Raw genomic sequence first — 14253 nt, forward strand, 5'->3', positions numbered from 1 at the left:
GCAATGCATGGGGAAGGAGTGAGGGGAGGAAGGGAAGAGAGGGCACCTCTCTTTATACTCAGACTCCAGCTTGGAGAAGGTCCCACTCCCAAGAGCAGCCTAATTGCCAAGACAGCGTCATCAGCAACAGGGCCTGTGGGCAGTAGAGGACCACATTTCTCCAAAGGCAGAGCCTGGGGTCTACTAGGATGCCCTTGGTTGGCTGATGGGGAGAAGTAGGGCTGGGGGTTGTGGAGAGGGAAGAAGAGGAGGAATAGCTGCCATTTTGCAAAACTCAACAGAATGCCTACAGCTGGGGCCAAGCAGGGGAATGGAGGCTAAGCCATGGAAGCTGAGCTGGAATAACGTGTCCTTGGCTGACACGGTGGGATGGGGAACCTCAGAACCCTGTGGGCACAGTCCTGCAAATAGGGCCTCAGCTGGGCTCCACCATCCCAAGGCTAAGTGCTCTGCACTTTCTCCTCTTACGTCCATCTATACCACCCAAACAAGAAAATGCAAGCCCCCTCACCCCCTCCATCCATGGGAAAACACGTGGAGGTATGTCTTACTGTTGTCCAAGTGGTTGGCCTTAATGATCTTCTCTGAGTAGTCAGAAATACTGGAACATTCGATCTAGAAAGGGCACAGAACAAAGGAGTGAGGCATAAAAAGATGACAGCATGTCCACTACCAATTTAACCAATGGAGGAGCTGAGCCTAGAGGGGTACAGTGACCTGCCCACAGCCATACAGTTATTTTGCGGCAGATTGAAAACTACAGGGCAGCCCTCCTGATTTGCAGGCCAGTGGCTGCAAATCCACAGTGGAGCTGCTGCTCCACAGTGGACCACCTGGTGTCCAAGTTAGGAGATTCAGAAGGAGCTGGTAGGCTTCCTCCTGGCCAGAGAATTGGATGAGGTTGCATAGCTCCTGTCCTCCTGGGGAAGGACATGGAAGGCAAGCCACAGCCAGAGCTGCTATGAGTCTCCTGGGACATGACTGTCCCTACTCTCCACCCCTTAATCCCTTTGTTCAACGGGGTGCATCCCAGGAGAGAGAAATGTCACAACAGGGCTTCTGGGCCAGTCTTGAGATCTATCCCACCACACAGGTCACACACAAGGAAAGTCTCACCCCTTCTGTGGTGTCCGCCTTTGAGATAATTAATTCCTTTTAATCCACAAAACTTTCCGAGCTCCCAAATTCTCCTAAGCAAAGGGCCAGGATATATGAGAAATCAGCTGACCATCAGCTGAGAGCCGGACCTTGTGGGAACGGCGGGGGATCCAGCCCCAGACTGGGCCACCTGTCAGGGGAGGGCCAGAGCTGCCCTCACCTCCTTAGCTGGCCCCTCCCCACAGAGGCTGCCACTCACCTCCACACTCCGGACTCCCCTCAGACTGCTCCCAGGGCCTCCCAGAGAGTATTTGCATAGGAACACCCGAGGGGGCTGCCCACAGCCTCCATCAAGCCTTGAGGATGGGTAAGGGCGCCTGCAGGGTCAGGAAGGGTGGCTCCATCAGAGAGGACAGACCTCTGTCAGGCTCAGGGCCCCAGAGGTTGGGCCCTTTCCTGGACTGCCAGTCCTGTGGCCTCGATCCCACTTTCCCTGGGACTGTGTTCCTCCAATTCCTCCCCCTGCTCGCAACGTTGACCTCCATCTGCAAGAGGCTGAGGGGTTTCATGGTGAAGAATGCGTGACCCGGGGCTGAGCAGCCTGGATTCACACCCGGCCTCAGCCACTCTCCAGCTGTGCCTCAGTTTCCTCATAAGTGAGGAAACAGTCCCTGTTTTCTTCGTCATTGTGAGGTGATCCAAAGCATGTGAACCCCTCAGAGCATTGATGGGCCCCAAGCCCCAGCACCGGGGTGGCCTTAGAGCCCTCTTTCCTCTTTTCCTGTCTTTGCCCCCTATACCCGTTTTCCTTTTCCCCTTCTCTGTCTCTCTCCTTCTACCTTTCTTTCTCCATCTCTCACTCACCCCTTCTCTCTTCCCCTCTCTCTCTCCCTCTACCCCTCTCCTTTTCTCCCTCTCTCACTCTACCTCTCTCCATCTTTTGCTCTCTCTCTCTCTCTCTCTCTCTGTCGAAAAGAACAGTGGGTAGAAGGGAGAGCTTGGAACAGGAGAAACTATGAAATGAGCCATCAGGAAAGAGGCCCAGCTAGATGTGGGAGCTGTTTATAAAAGAGCTGTGACATCAAAAGACCAGGAGGCAAACAGATTAGGAGGGTTGGGATAGTCACCACAGTGGGGAGGGGTCGCATGGGCACCTCCTGACAGCTCCTTAGCTGGAGCGCTGGCCACTTAGAAGCCAGTGAGGGGCAGCAAGGCCCTTTCACTCCTCAGACCTCGGTTACCCATGCCCCAGGCAGACAGGGGCTGAGATGAGGCCTCCCTGTCATCAAGCACTGCCCAACTGTGTAGTGGGAGCCAGAGGAAGGTTGGGAGCCTTCCCAGAGCACTGGCCTCCATTTCTATCTGGATGGGCTGCAGCAGCCAGAGTAGCAAATTTAAACTTACCGACTTGCCCTTTAACAAGCTAAGGAAGGAGATTGTCTTGTTATTATCCCCTAGGGCCTCATTCCAACTATATTAGTATTAGACACTGAGCATTGGTCATATGCCAGGCCCTGTTCTAAGAACTTTACATATGTATTAAATTTATTTATTCTTCACAATCACTCCATGGGCAAGGTATTGTTACTAGGGCCATTTTATAGATGGGGAAACTGAGGTACAGAAGTGAACTGTCCACAGTCACACAGAGCAGAGATTCAAGCCAGAGCTCCCACATATGGCCACACAGCACTGCATCTCAAGATGATGGTAGGACTAAGCACTCTAAGGTAATGATGACGCTGGCATGATTTCCAGAAAGTCAAAAATCCTTGGCAAATATCAACATTTGTCAGGGCAAGAGCCAGAAGCAAGGCCTGAGTGACAGAGAGCCATGAGAACTTGCCCTCACTCCTGAGAGTCACACTTGACTTTCTCTACTTCTCCTTGGAGGTGTGGCCCCAGCAAGGGATGAATCCGGATTTGTACTTGTAGGAGGAGCAGGAGAAGGTGGGAGGCAGGGACTGTCTCTACAGAAGCCAACAGGAGGGAAGGAGGGACGTGCTTACCCCAAACACTTTCTTGGCTCCTGCTTTAGCAGCAAACATGGAAAGGATCCCGGTACCACTCCCAACGTCCAGCACTACTTTGTCCTTGAACACATGCTTATTGTGATACATGGAGTTCCGGTAGGTGAGTGTCCGCACCTCATCCTTCAGCATTTCCTGTAGAAGGAAAGGAAAGGCAATGTCAGTTTATTCAAGCCACCCAGGAACACACCAAGGTCATGACTGGTGCCAGGACTGTCCTGCCAAAATTTTCAAGAATCTCAGTGATGGGGATGCTGGCTGGCTCAGTCAGTGGAGCCTGCGACTCTTGATCTTAGGGTCATGCGTTTGAGCCCCATGTTGGGTGTAGGGATTGCTTAAAAATAAAATCTTAAAAAAAAATAATCTCGGGCACCTGGGTGGCTCAGTGGGTTAAAGCCTCTGTCTTCAGCTCAGGTCATGATCCCAGGGTCCTTGGATCAAGCCCCACATCTGGCTCTCTGCTCAGTAGGGAGCCTGCTTCCTCCTCTCTCTCTCTCTGCCTGCCTCTCTCTGCCTACTTGTGATCTCACTCTGTCAAATAAATAAATAATTTTTTTAAAAAAAATATACAAAAATCTCAATGATGTCATTAGCCCAAGCTGCGGGAGAGTACTATAGAGCAGCTGGACTAGGGGTTACCTCACACTTTCAAGCAACTCCAGCCTTAAAACTCTACCCAAGAAAGATAATTATGTACTATAAGAAAAGACACTCATGTCCAGCCCTGGACCAAAAGCCCCACCCACCAAAGAACAAAAGGAAAGATCAGTGCAATGCAAATTGAGGGATTTAAGTTAAACCTGAAGCAGAATCTTCTGCCACGGTGAGAGAATTGTCATCCAACACGTTATTAGAGGAGTCTTTGTGGTTTGTGTGTGTGCATACCTTTTTCATTTGCTTTTTTTAAAGAATGGAAAACATATTTCTTTGTCCACCATTAGTTAAGTGTTTTGTGGCCAAAAAGAGAGAGAGAGAGCACGCAAGCAAGGTAGAGGAGTGGGGGCAGAGGAAGACGGAGAGCAAGAATCTTAAGCAGGCTCCATACCTGACATGGAGCTCAATCTCACAACCCTGAGATCATTACCTGAGCCAAAATCAAGAGTTGGATGCTTAACTGACTGAGCCATCCAGGTGCCCCAAATGCTCTTGACTAATTCATCATCAATAGTAATGGGATTTATAGTACAATTTTAGTATAATGTTTAGTACAACTTGCATACAATAAAAAGCACAAATTTTAAATGCATGGTTAGGTGTAAGAGGTTTTTTTCTTAAATGTAAATTCAATTAGCCAACATATAGTACATCATTAGTTTCAGATGTAGAGTTCAATAATCTATTAGTTGCCTCTAATACCCAGTGCTCCTCATATCACTTGTCCTCCTAGGTGTAAGAGTTTTGACAAATGTATCCCTGTGTAACCACCACTATAATCAAGCCATAGAACATCTCTAACTTCCTAGAAAGTCCTTAATGCCCCTTGGCATTCAATCCCCCCCCCCACCACCCAGATGATCAATCATCTAACTTGTATCACTATAGCTTCCTTCTGCCTTCATATAAATTGAATCATATGGTAGGTATACTTTGGTGTCTGGCTTCCTTTGCTCAACATAAGGTTTTGGAGATTCATCCACTTTATTGCACATATCCAAGGTTTGTTCCTTTTTTCTTGTTCTTGTTGTGACTGACTAGTATTCCACTGTATGGAAGTTTATCCACTCACTTGTTGATGGGTATTTGGGTTGGTACAAATAAGGCAGGTACTAACACTCTTGAATAAGTATATTTGAGGATATGTCCTCATTTTCCTTGGGTAAATACCTAGAAATGGGTTTCCTGGTAGTTGTTGAATTTCATAAGAAATCACCAGTTTTCCAAAATAGTTGCTCTAGTTCATGATCTCACCAGCATTGCATTAGCTCTCAAGCTGCTTCACATGCCAGCAACTTAGTATTATCACTTATAAAAAATTGTATTCATTCTTGGGGCACCTGGGTGGCTCAGTTGGTTAAGCAACTGCCTTCGGCTCAGGTGATGATCCTAGAGTCCCAGGATCTAGTCCCACATCTGGCTCCCTGCTTGGCCAGGGGGTCTGTTTCTCCCTTTGACCTCTCCCCTCTCATGCTCTCTCTCCTCTCATTCTATCTCTCAAGTAAATAAAATATTTAAAAAAATTTGTATTCATTCTTATACATTTGAGCTGGTATCTCATGGCAGTTTTAATTGCATTTTGCTTATATCTATTGATATAGATAACTTTTTCATGTTATATGAATATTTATATTGTTATATGAATGTTATATGAATATTTATGTTATATGTTATAGTTATATGAATAGCTTACTGGCTATTCATATAAATCTTCTATGATATGTCTGTTGGAGTCTTTTGCTCACCTTTTCTTGACCTATTTATCTTTCCCTTACTGAAATGTAGGAAATATTTCAGAAACAAATATATATATATATTATATATATATTCCAGAAACAAATCCTTTGTCAGATATATGTATTATGAATATCTTCTTCCAATCTGAGATTTGCCTTTTCATTTTCTTGATTTTGTCTTTTGAAAAACAGTTTTTAGTTTTGATAAAGGCCAAATCTTAGGTGGTTTTTTTTTAATGATTAGAATTTTTTGTGTTCTGTCCAATCTTTGTCTACCCCAAGTTCACAAAGATAGTCATCTATGTTTTCTTCCAGAAGTTTTATAGTTATGGCTTTTACTTTAGGTCTATTATTCATGTCAAATTAATTTTTTCCTATGGTATAAATAAGGCACGTGAGTTCATTTTTTTACACAAAACAGATGATGTAAGCACCGTTTGTAGAATAAATTATCATTTCCTACATTGAATTACCTTGCCATCCTTGTCAAAGATCAATTAACTATATATTTGTAGCTTCTCTAGTCTCTTCCATTAATATACCTGTTCAACACTAACTTGATCACTGTAGCTTTATATTAACTTTGAAATAGTGTGAGTTTTAGTTCTTCTTTTACAAGGTTTATTTTAGAGCTTATGCATTTCCATCTATATTTTAGAGTCTGCTTGTGAATTCACACAGAACAGCCCCCTGGAGTTGATAGGAATTGAGCTGAATCTATAAATCAATTTGGAAAGAATTGATATTTTACAAATATTATCTTATAGTCCAAGAACACTGACACTGTCTTCCATCTATTTAGGTCTTCTTTAATTTCTCTCTGCAATGTTTTATAGATTTTAGAATTCTTGCATTTCTTTCATTAAATTTATTCTCAACTATTTTACCTTATGGCATTGTATATGATATTTTAAAATTTTATTTTCCAATTGTTTTATGTCAGTCTACATATGACCTTGTGTTTTTCAGACTAGCTCACTTCACATATTAATTGTCTTATAATTTTTTTTGTAGATCCCTTTGTTTTTCTACCTGAAAACTCTTGTTACTTGTGAATTAAGACAATTTTACTTCTTTTTCCTATCTGTATGCCTTATATTTTTTTGTTCTTTCCTTTTGTTTTACTGAACTGGAAAGGCTTGCCATGCAATAAAACATTGAATAAAATAGGAGAAGACAGGCATTCTTTCTTTGTTCCAATAATATAAATGTCACCATTGAGCATAATGTTAGCTGTGGGTTTTCTATAAATGTCTTTTATCAGATGAAGACATTCTTTTCTATTTATAATTTGCTGAGAGCTTTTATCATGATTGGCATTGAATTCTGTCACATGTTTTTTCTACATTTATTGAAATGGTATGTGACTTTTCTCTTTTAAGTCTGATAGCATGTTAAACTCCATAGATTGGTTTCGAATGCTGAACAAATAATTTGTCATGATGTATTATCCATTTAAAGTAATGCTGTGTTTTACTTACTAGTATTTTATTACACAAGTTTCTAACTATATTTATGAGAGATGTTAATCTCTAATTTTCTCTTACCTTCTCTGGTAATAAGTTATGCTGACTGAGCTCATCATACAAGTTAGAAAATGTTCTCTCACATACTTTCTGAATAAATTTGTATGAGATTGGTATTTTTATTCTTTAAATATTTGACATATAGGGGCACCTGGGTGGCTCAGTGTGTTAAGCCTCTGTCTTCAGCTCAGGTCCTGATCTCAGGGTCCTGGGATCGAGCCCCGCATTGGGCTCTCTGCTCAGCCGGAGCCTGCTTCCCCCTCTCTCTCTGCCTGCCTCGCTGCCTACTTGTGCTCTCTCTCTGTCAAATAAATAAATAAAATCTTTAAAAAATATGTTTGACATATAATTCACCAGTAAAACTATCTGGGTCTGGAGTCCTTTTTCTGGGAAGACTCAATTTTTCAATAGATAGAGGTCTGTTTTAGTTTTCCATGCATTCTTACATCAGTTCTGACAAAGTGTTTTTCCAAGGAATTTATCCATTTCAGCTAAGAGATCAAATTTATTGGGCATAAAATTGTCATAATATTCTCAAATTGCCTCTCAAATGTTTATATTATCCGTACTGATATCCTTGTCTTCATTTATGATACCCAAATTATAAATAATTTGTATTTCACTTGACTTTTACTTGATCAGTCTAACTAGGGGTTATCTTATTAGTCTTTTCAAAAACTAACTTTAAGGTTTGTTGGTTTTCTCTGTTGTTTTATGTCTACCTCATTGATATGTGCTCTCATCTTTATTATTTGCGTTTTTAAACTTACTTGCGTTTATTTGTTTCCTCTGCTTCATAAAGTAGTAACTTTGATTACTGATTTTGTACCTTGCTTTTTGTCTAATATAAGCACTTAAAGTTATAAATTACTGGAGTACCTGGGTGGCTCAGTTGGTTAAGTGTCCAACACTTGATGTCAGCTCAGGTCATGATTTCAGGATTGTGAGATCGAGCCCTGCATCAGGTTCCGCAGTGAACATAGAACCTACTTAATATTCTCTCTCTCCTTCTCCCTCTGCCCCTCCCCACTCTCTATAAATAAATAAATAAAGTTATAAGTTTCCCTCTAAGTTTTGCTCTCATTTCATCCCACAAATTTCCATGTGTCTGTATCTTAGTTCAGACAGCTTTAACAAAAAACCGTAGACTGGGTGGCTTAGAAAACAAACATTTATTTCTCACAGTTCTGGAGACTAGAAAGTCCAAGATCAAGGTGCCAGCAGATCCATTATCTGATGAGGGCCTGCTTCATGGTTTGCAGATGGTCATCTTTTCCTCGTATCCTCATGTGATGGAGAGCAGAGTGAAAAAGCAAGCCCTCACGTCTCTTTTTATTTTTTCAAGATTCCAGAATACATTATAAATGTATTTTGCTGAGAGGAGGATAGACTATCTAATAAATGATGCCATAGTGCCTAACGATCTATATAAAAATATGGCTGGACCATAATCTCACAGGATATACAACATTACTTAAAGATTAAATATTTTTTAAAAATAAAGATTAAATAAATATTTAAATATGGAAAAAAAAGAACTTTAGGGGAATTTTTAGGAGACTGTGTTAGTTTTTTATTGCTGTCTTTACAAATCAGCCAAAGCATAGTGGTTTAAAACAAAAAAACAATCCGAGGGGTTTGAAGTGGCGGGAGGGTGGGAGGTTGGGGTACCAGGTGGTGGGTATTATAGAGGGCACGGATTGCATGGAGCACTGGGTGTGGTGAAAAAATAATGAATACTGTTTTTCTGAAAATAAATAAATTGAAAAAATTAAAAAAAACAAAACACAGATTTGTTTTCACACAGTCTGGAGGTCAGAAGTCTCATCCAGGTCTCACAGACTTAAAATCAGGTGTCAGCAGGTCTGTGTTTTTTCTGGAAGTTCTAGGACAAAATCCATCCCCTTGCCTTTCTAGAAGCTACCTGCATTCCTTGGTTCATGGCTCCTCCCAGCTTCAAAGCCCCAACTTCCTCACTGTAACCTCTGTCTCCATTGTCTTGACGTCTCCCTCTCTGACTCTAACTTCATTTTCCTGTCTTCTTCTTTCACTTATTGGGACTATTGTATCATGTCTCCTTTTAGGATACTAATCCAATTCATGAAGACTCCACTTTCATGATTCACTTACGTCCCCAAGCTCTACTCCCTGATAACAATATACCAGGCATTAAGACTTCAGCATATGAATATTGAAGGGGATACAAACATTGAGTCCACTGCTTTGTGTTTTCACTATCATTTAGTTTGCAATATTTTCTAATTTCTCTTGTTATTTCTTCTCTGACCCTGTTTTCAGTGTTGCTTAATTTCCAAACATTTAGAGATTTTTATTAATAATTTATTATTTTTGGTTTCTAGTTTAACTCCATTATGATCAGAACAATGTATTCTGCATGATTTCAGTCTTTTGAAATATATTAAGATTTGTTTATGGTCTAGGCATATGATCTATCTTAGCAAACGTTTCAATGTGTACTTAAAAGTAATGACTATTCTTTTAGTTTGTGGAAACAATGTTCTACAAAATCCTATCAGGTCAGGTTATTTAGTTGTATCATCCGAATTTCTACATTTTACTAATCGTGTGTGTGTGTGTGTGTGTGTGTGTGTGTGTGTGTTTGTTCCACCAACTATCAAGAGAGAAGTGTTTTTTAAAAATCTCTAACTATAGTTGGAGATTTGTATTTTTCTCCTTCTATAAATTTTGCTTCACGTTTTTGAAACTTTGTACACACATGTGTACACCCTTCAAAACTTTTGAAGCTTTGTAATGTGTCACCCTGGCTGGCCACTCTGCATTTCCCAGAATTCTTTTTCTACTATGTTACCAGTGAAAGTTGGCTACAGAGAAGATTCTTGTGAGATCCAAAAGGTAAAAAGGAGGTAGGAATCATTTTGTAGTGCACACATGTCATTGACGATGTGTTGACTCACTTTGTTGGCATGAAGGAGCAGCTGGGCCTTCTTCCGTTTCTCTGTCTCCTGGGCTGGGTATGTGTGTTTAGCTCCGTGGTGAAACACACAGCCTCCATAGGATATGCTCACCACCAAGGTCAAAGGCAATAGAATGGGCATGTCTTTCAGTCTGTCCTCATAGAATTCAAGCTTATGCTTATTCGTTCTAGCTAGTCTTGAGTTCCCCATATTTTACATTCATCTTCCTTTCTGACTACCTGCCCTGTGGACTTCAACTTCCAGCATCAGACATGGAGACACAGCCTTACACAATTACATGAGCCAATTCTCTTTGTGTATGTGTGGAAATATGTATATATATATATATATATATATATATATATATATATATATAATCTTCTGCTGGATCAACTTCCATGGTTGAACTCTGACTGACACAGAATTTGATGCTAGGAATGTCTCTGAATATAACGATGTATTTTCTGAATTAGTTTTCAGTTTTCTGGAATCTGATTAGAATTAAAGGCACTAATGCCTCTGTTGCCACTGATAAGGAGGACACCAGTGGTCAACAGCATGAAATGGCAAATGAGTTACTCAGGTATTACTTTAGATACCTGTAATAAAGTATTAATAAAGACCATATTCTGGATGACTAAGTATTTGTTATCTAAGAACATAAGAGGCATAATGGGTGGGTTAGCTGGTTGGTTGCTACTAGCTGTTCTAAAAAAAAACTTGGAGAAAGAAAATGACCTTAAGAACTTAAATTCCCAGATCAAGGTCTGCATATAGCACCCAAGAGCTTCTGCGATTTCCCTGGAATAAACAAACACACAAACAAAAACATTTCCTGTAGGTACAGGGTCAAGATTTCCAAAAACCAAATCCAAAATCTAATCCTACAAATGCCTGAATTAGAACACAAATTACATTCCCATCCTTGCAAGGCCTCTTTTGTTAAAGTCGAGGCATCTGTTGGGAATGAACAGGATCCTAAAAATTGGAATGGAAACAGGAAACATATGATGAATGGGGAACCTCAAGTTCCTAAATTACAGACTCTCTTTGCCAGTAGAAGAATCTTCTACCCCTGCCTGAGGGAGTTTGTTTACCTTTTCCTGAAGAATCATATTGGCCTGCCTTAAGGTAGTTGCTGGAAGTACTGCTGATTCCCCTCAGGACCTCCCCTTCTTTCTTTGCTGCTAGCTCTGTAACTAGATTCAATTCTAATCAGACCCCAAAGGGTGAGGTATGATACACTCCAAAAGAACTACACGGTGTTTCTCACTTGCTTAGATTGAATCCTGGGGAATATGTATGGGGATGTGTATTAAGGCTGTGGGATCAATATGGAAGGAATATAAAGTTGAATGGGGCCAAGTTTATTAATATGGGTTCACTAAACAGAAATTCCAGATTCATTGTTTTTTTTCTTAGAGGCTTCAAATGCCTGTAATGGTTGGTTTGTTTTGGGTAACTAAAATACGGATCCAAGGTTAGCCCCCACTACACAAAGTCGAGATGCTAGAACTTCCTTGGTATGCTGAAGAGAAAGGTATCCAAAGCCTTAGAAGATTGGAATGTTAGAGCGCATTTGTCATGTGAGACCTACTCACCAACATCACAGAACAGGACTTTTACCACAGTTGTGAAAACTAAGTTTGCAGGGGGAGTCCAGCGTCCTTGAGGAGCTCTCTGGTTGCTCTTCTCTATAGGTCAGAAATTACAGTGGGAAGGGCCACCATCAAACTGAGACCCCTCATGGCAATGGGAATTATATCAAACTGGGATTCTGGAGATATGGGTGTGTTTACTGCAAAGGACTTGGGAGCCAAAGCAGTATTCAGAACTCTGACTTGCAGAGACCTATGGTGTTGGCCATAGGTCTCTAGAAAAGAGTTTATAGAGTGTCTAGAAAAGAAATACCTGGGAAGCATACTGAATTCTTACTTGATCTTTTGAAGCAGAAAAATTATAGGTCTAGTGAACAGAATCACCAAATTGGTTTGGTGATCAAATTGGTTTGAATCACCAAATCTAGAGTCATACTGCTCAAATGATTCAGAGACGTGAGACAGTTAACAGACCCAGAACACTGGAATGAAGGAAAGGCCATGTTCTATGAAGAAAAACTCTGTTACAGTGCCAAAAATGGATGCTGTTAATCTTTCTTCCAGTCTTCACCAACTGGATCTGCAGCCATTACCACATTACAGAGTGACTGCATTGGAGAAGGGAAAATAAACAAAGTTTTGAGGATTATTGGACACTGGCTCTGAGCCAGTGACACCAATTCCAGGAGACCCATTAGTCTAGGAGACTAATTCCAGAAGACCCACATCCCCATTCAAGTGGCCTGTTTGTCTGTGAGAAAACAGAAATGGATCTTGGAGAATGACTGTAGATTATCATAAACATAATCAGGTGGTGGTTCCAATTACAGCAGCTGTTCCAGATGTTATTTAATTGCTTGAGAAAATCCATACAGAGTGTTGCTGGTGTGTTGTTGTTACCAGTTTTAGAAATTGATCCACCTATATTTCTTCAAATCACAGCTCCCATGCTTTTGAGGTCTTTAACCCAGAGCATCATTTAGCCTCTGTGTGTCAATTTCCCCTTCTGGAAAATGGAATGATAATAGTACCTACTTCATAGGATTCTTGTGATGATTAAATAAATGTAGTAAGTGTTACAAAAGTGTTAGCTCTGGCTCTTGGTGACAACTGTCACCATTTTCCTCCATGCAAGGAAAGAGTTGAAGATGAGCCATAATTGAGGAATGGAGGCGAAATAGGAGTGAAGTTTTTGGGATTCGTCAACCATAGCTACAGTTGGAAGTCCTTGCTGCCTGTGTTGATAGAATTATATTGGCCCAGTGCCTCTGCAGATTCTGTTGTTGCTAAAGGGGAGCTTCCCAGATACCTGCCTTTAAATCAAAGCTTTCCATCACTGCTTTGACCTCTTCTTTCCTCTAAGGCTCCAGACCACAAGAGTTTGGTTCAAACGTGCAAGTTCTGGGAGAAGAGTTGTGACTTAACAAAGCTTCCCCTGCTCAGCCCCTCAAAAGAGAGGCTCTCTCCTGTGCCTCTACCTCTGCTCTAATCATCCCTTGGAGAGAAAAGCCCAAAGAAGTCTCCAGACATTTCAGACAAGAGCCTGCCACTCTTTGTTGAAAACAATTCCCAGCCCCCAGCTGTGGATGCCTTTGTCTCGCAGCTTTTCTGCCTATTAAACACATGACAGCACATTGACTAATTGCTGGGAAATGAGGCCCTGAAGAAATCTATTTCAAAAGAACCTGTAGCAAGATTGTCAAAAGAAGAGGCCAGGAGTGAAATCAGCGCCCAGGGCTGGGGGCTGGGAACAAAGCCCCACTGGCAGGGATTCTTCTGGCTGCTGAGGAACCAAGCCCAGGGGCCGACTATCAAAGACTCTGGGAATTCAGGGGTGGGATTTGGGAGGTCATGGATCTGGTCCCCTCCCCTCCGAGCAGAAGCCTCAGTAAGCACCTATCTGTCATTTCCTCTCCCATTCAAGATTCCATTCCTCTCAGAGATGCCCCGTAACAGGGATGGAAGAAGAGAAGTGTCCAGAATCACTTCTTACTGTGCTCTTCAGCCCCCAGGAGTGCCCTCCCCCAAACTCCAAACTCGACACTTCTTGTTTACATCTACAGACTAATCAAACCCAATCCACCCTGCATCACGTTTCTAAACACTCACTGATCACTATTAATCAGCAAGCTGGCTGTGCTACTGCCCAAACCTGGGAGCGTCTTGTTAATGATGAGAGAAGACTGCCAAACGGCCAGCTCAGCTCTGGATGGCGAGGGGTGAGTCTTGTCCAGACTGAGGAGGCAAAGGCACTAGCCACTAGCTGTCTGGCATAGAACGGGGATCCCTGGGGCTTGGTAATGAGAGACGAGCAGGCCCGTCTCTGCAAAGAACAATGTTCAGAGTCCATCCATATGCAATCCCCCTTACTTTTCTTTTTTTTTTTTTTTAATATCAGATGATCTTGGAAACCAAATAGGGTGGAGGGAAACCTCAAGGGTGAAGGAAGGCTAGGTAGCTGCCCCAACAAGAAGACCTATGCATTTCCCCAGAAGCCAGATCTAGAGACAGATGGCCTACGGCAGCAGGAGGGATTCAAGGTAGGTAATCAGAAGTACTTCCAGAGGCAAAGCATTGCTAAAACTATTCCAGGGCAGGTTACTAAGGAAAGAAATGTTACATGATCATTTGCTCCATATTTATTAGCTCAGTCTGTTCTATACTTATATATGTTT

At 41.8% G+C, this 14253-nt stretch overlaps 1 protein-coding gene across 1 annotated transcript in view; it reads right to left on the minus strand.

Annotated features, from left to right (window-relative positions):
- Window positions 1-14253, minus strand: part of PRMT8 (protein arginine methyltransferase 8) — a 101388-nt gene that overhangs the window by 37132 nt on the left and 50003 nt on the right. Inside the window, exons 3-4 of the mRNA XM_032349095.1 lie at window positions 3108-3263; window positions 552-615 (exon numbers count right to left, since the gene is read on the minus strand). Of these exons, the coding sequence (XP_032204986.1) occupies window positions 552-615; window positions 3108-3263 (220 nt within the window). The remainder of the gene's footprint in view (window positions 1-551; window positions 616-3107; window positions 3264-14253) is intronic.

Source organism: Mustela erminea, chromosome 6 (assembly GCF_009829155.1).
Source record: "Mustela erminea isolate mMusErm1 chromosome 6, mMusErm1.Pri, whole genome shotgun sequence".
In the NCBI taxonomy this organism is placed as follows: domain Eukaryota; kingdom Metazoa; phylum Chordata; class Mammalia; order Carnivora; family Mustelidae; genus Mustela; species Mustela erminea.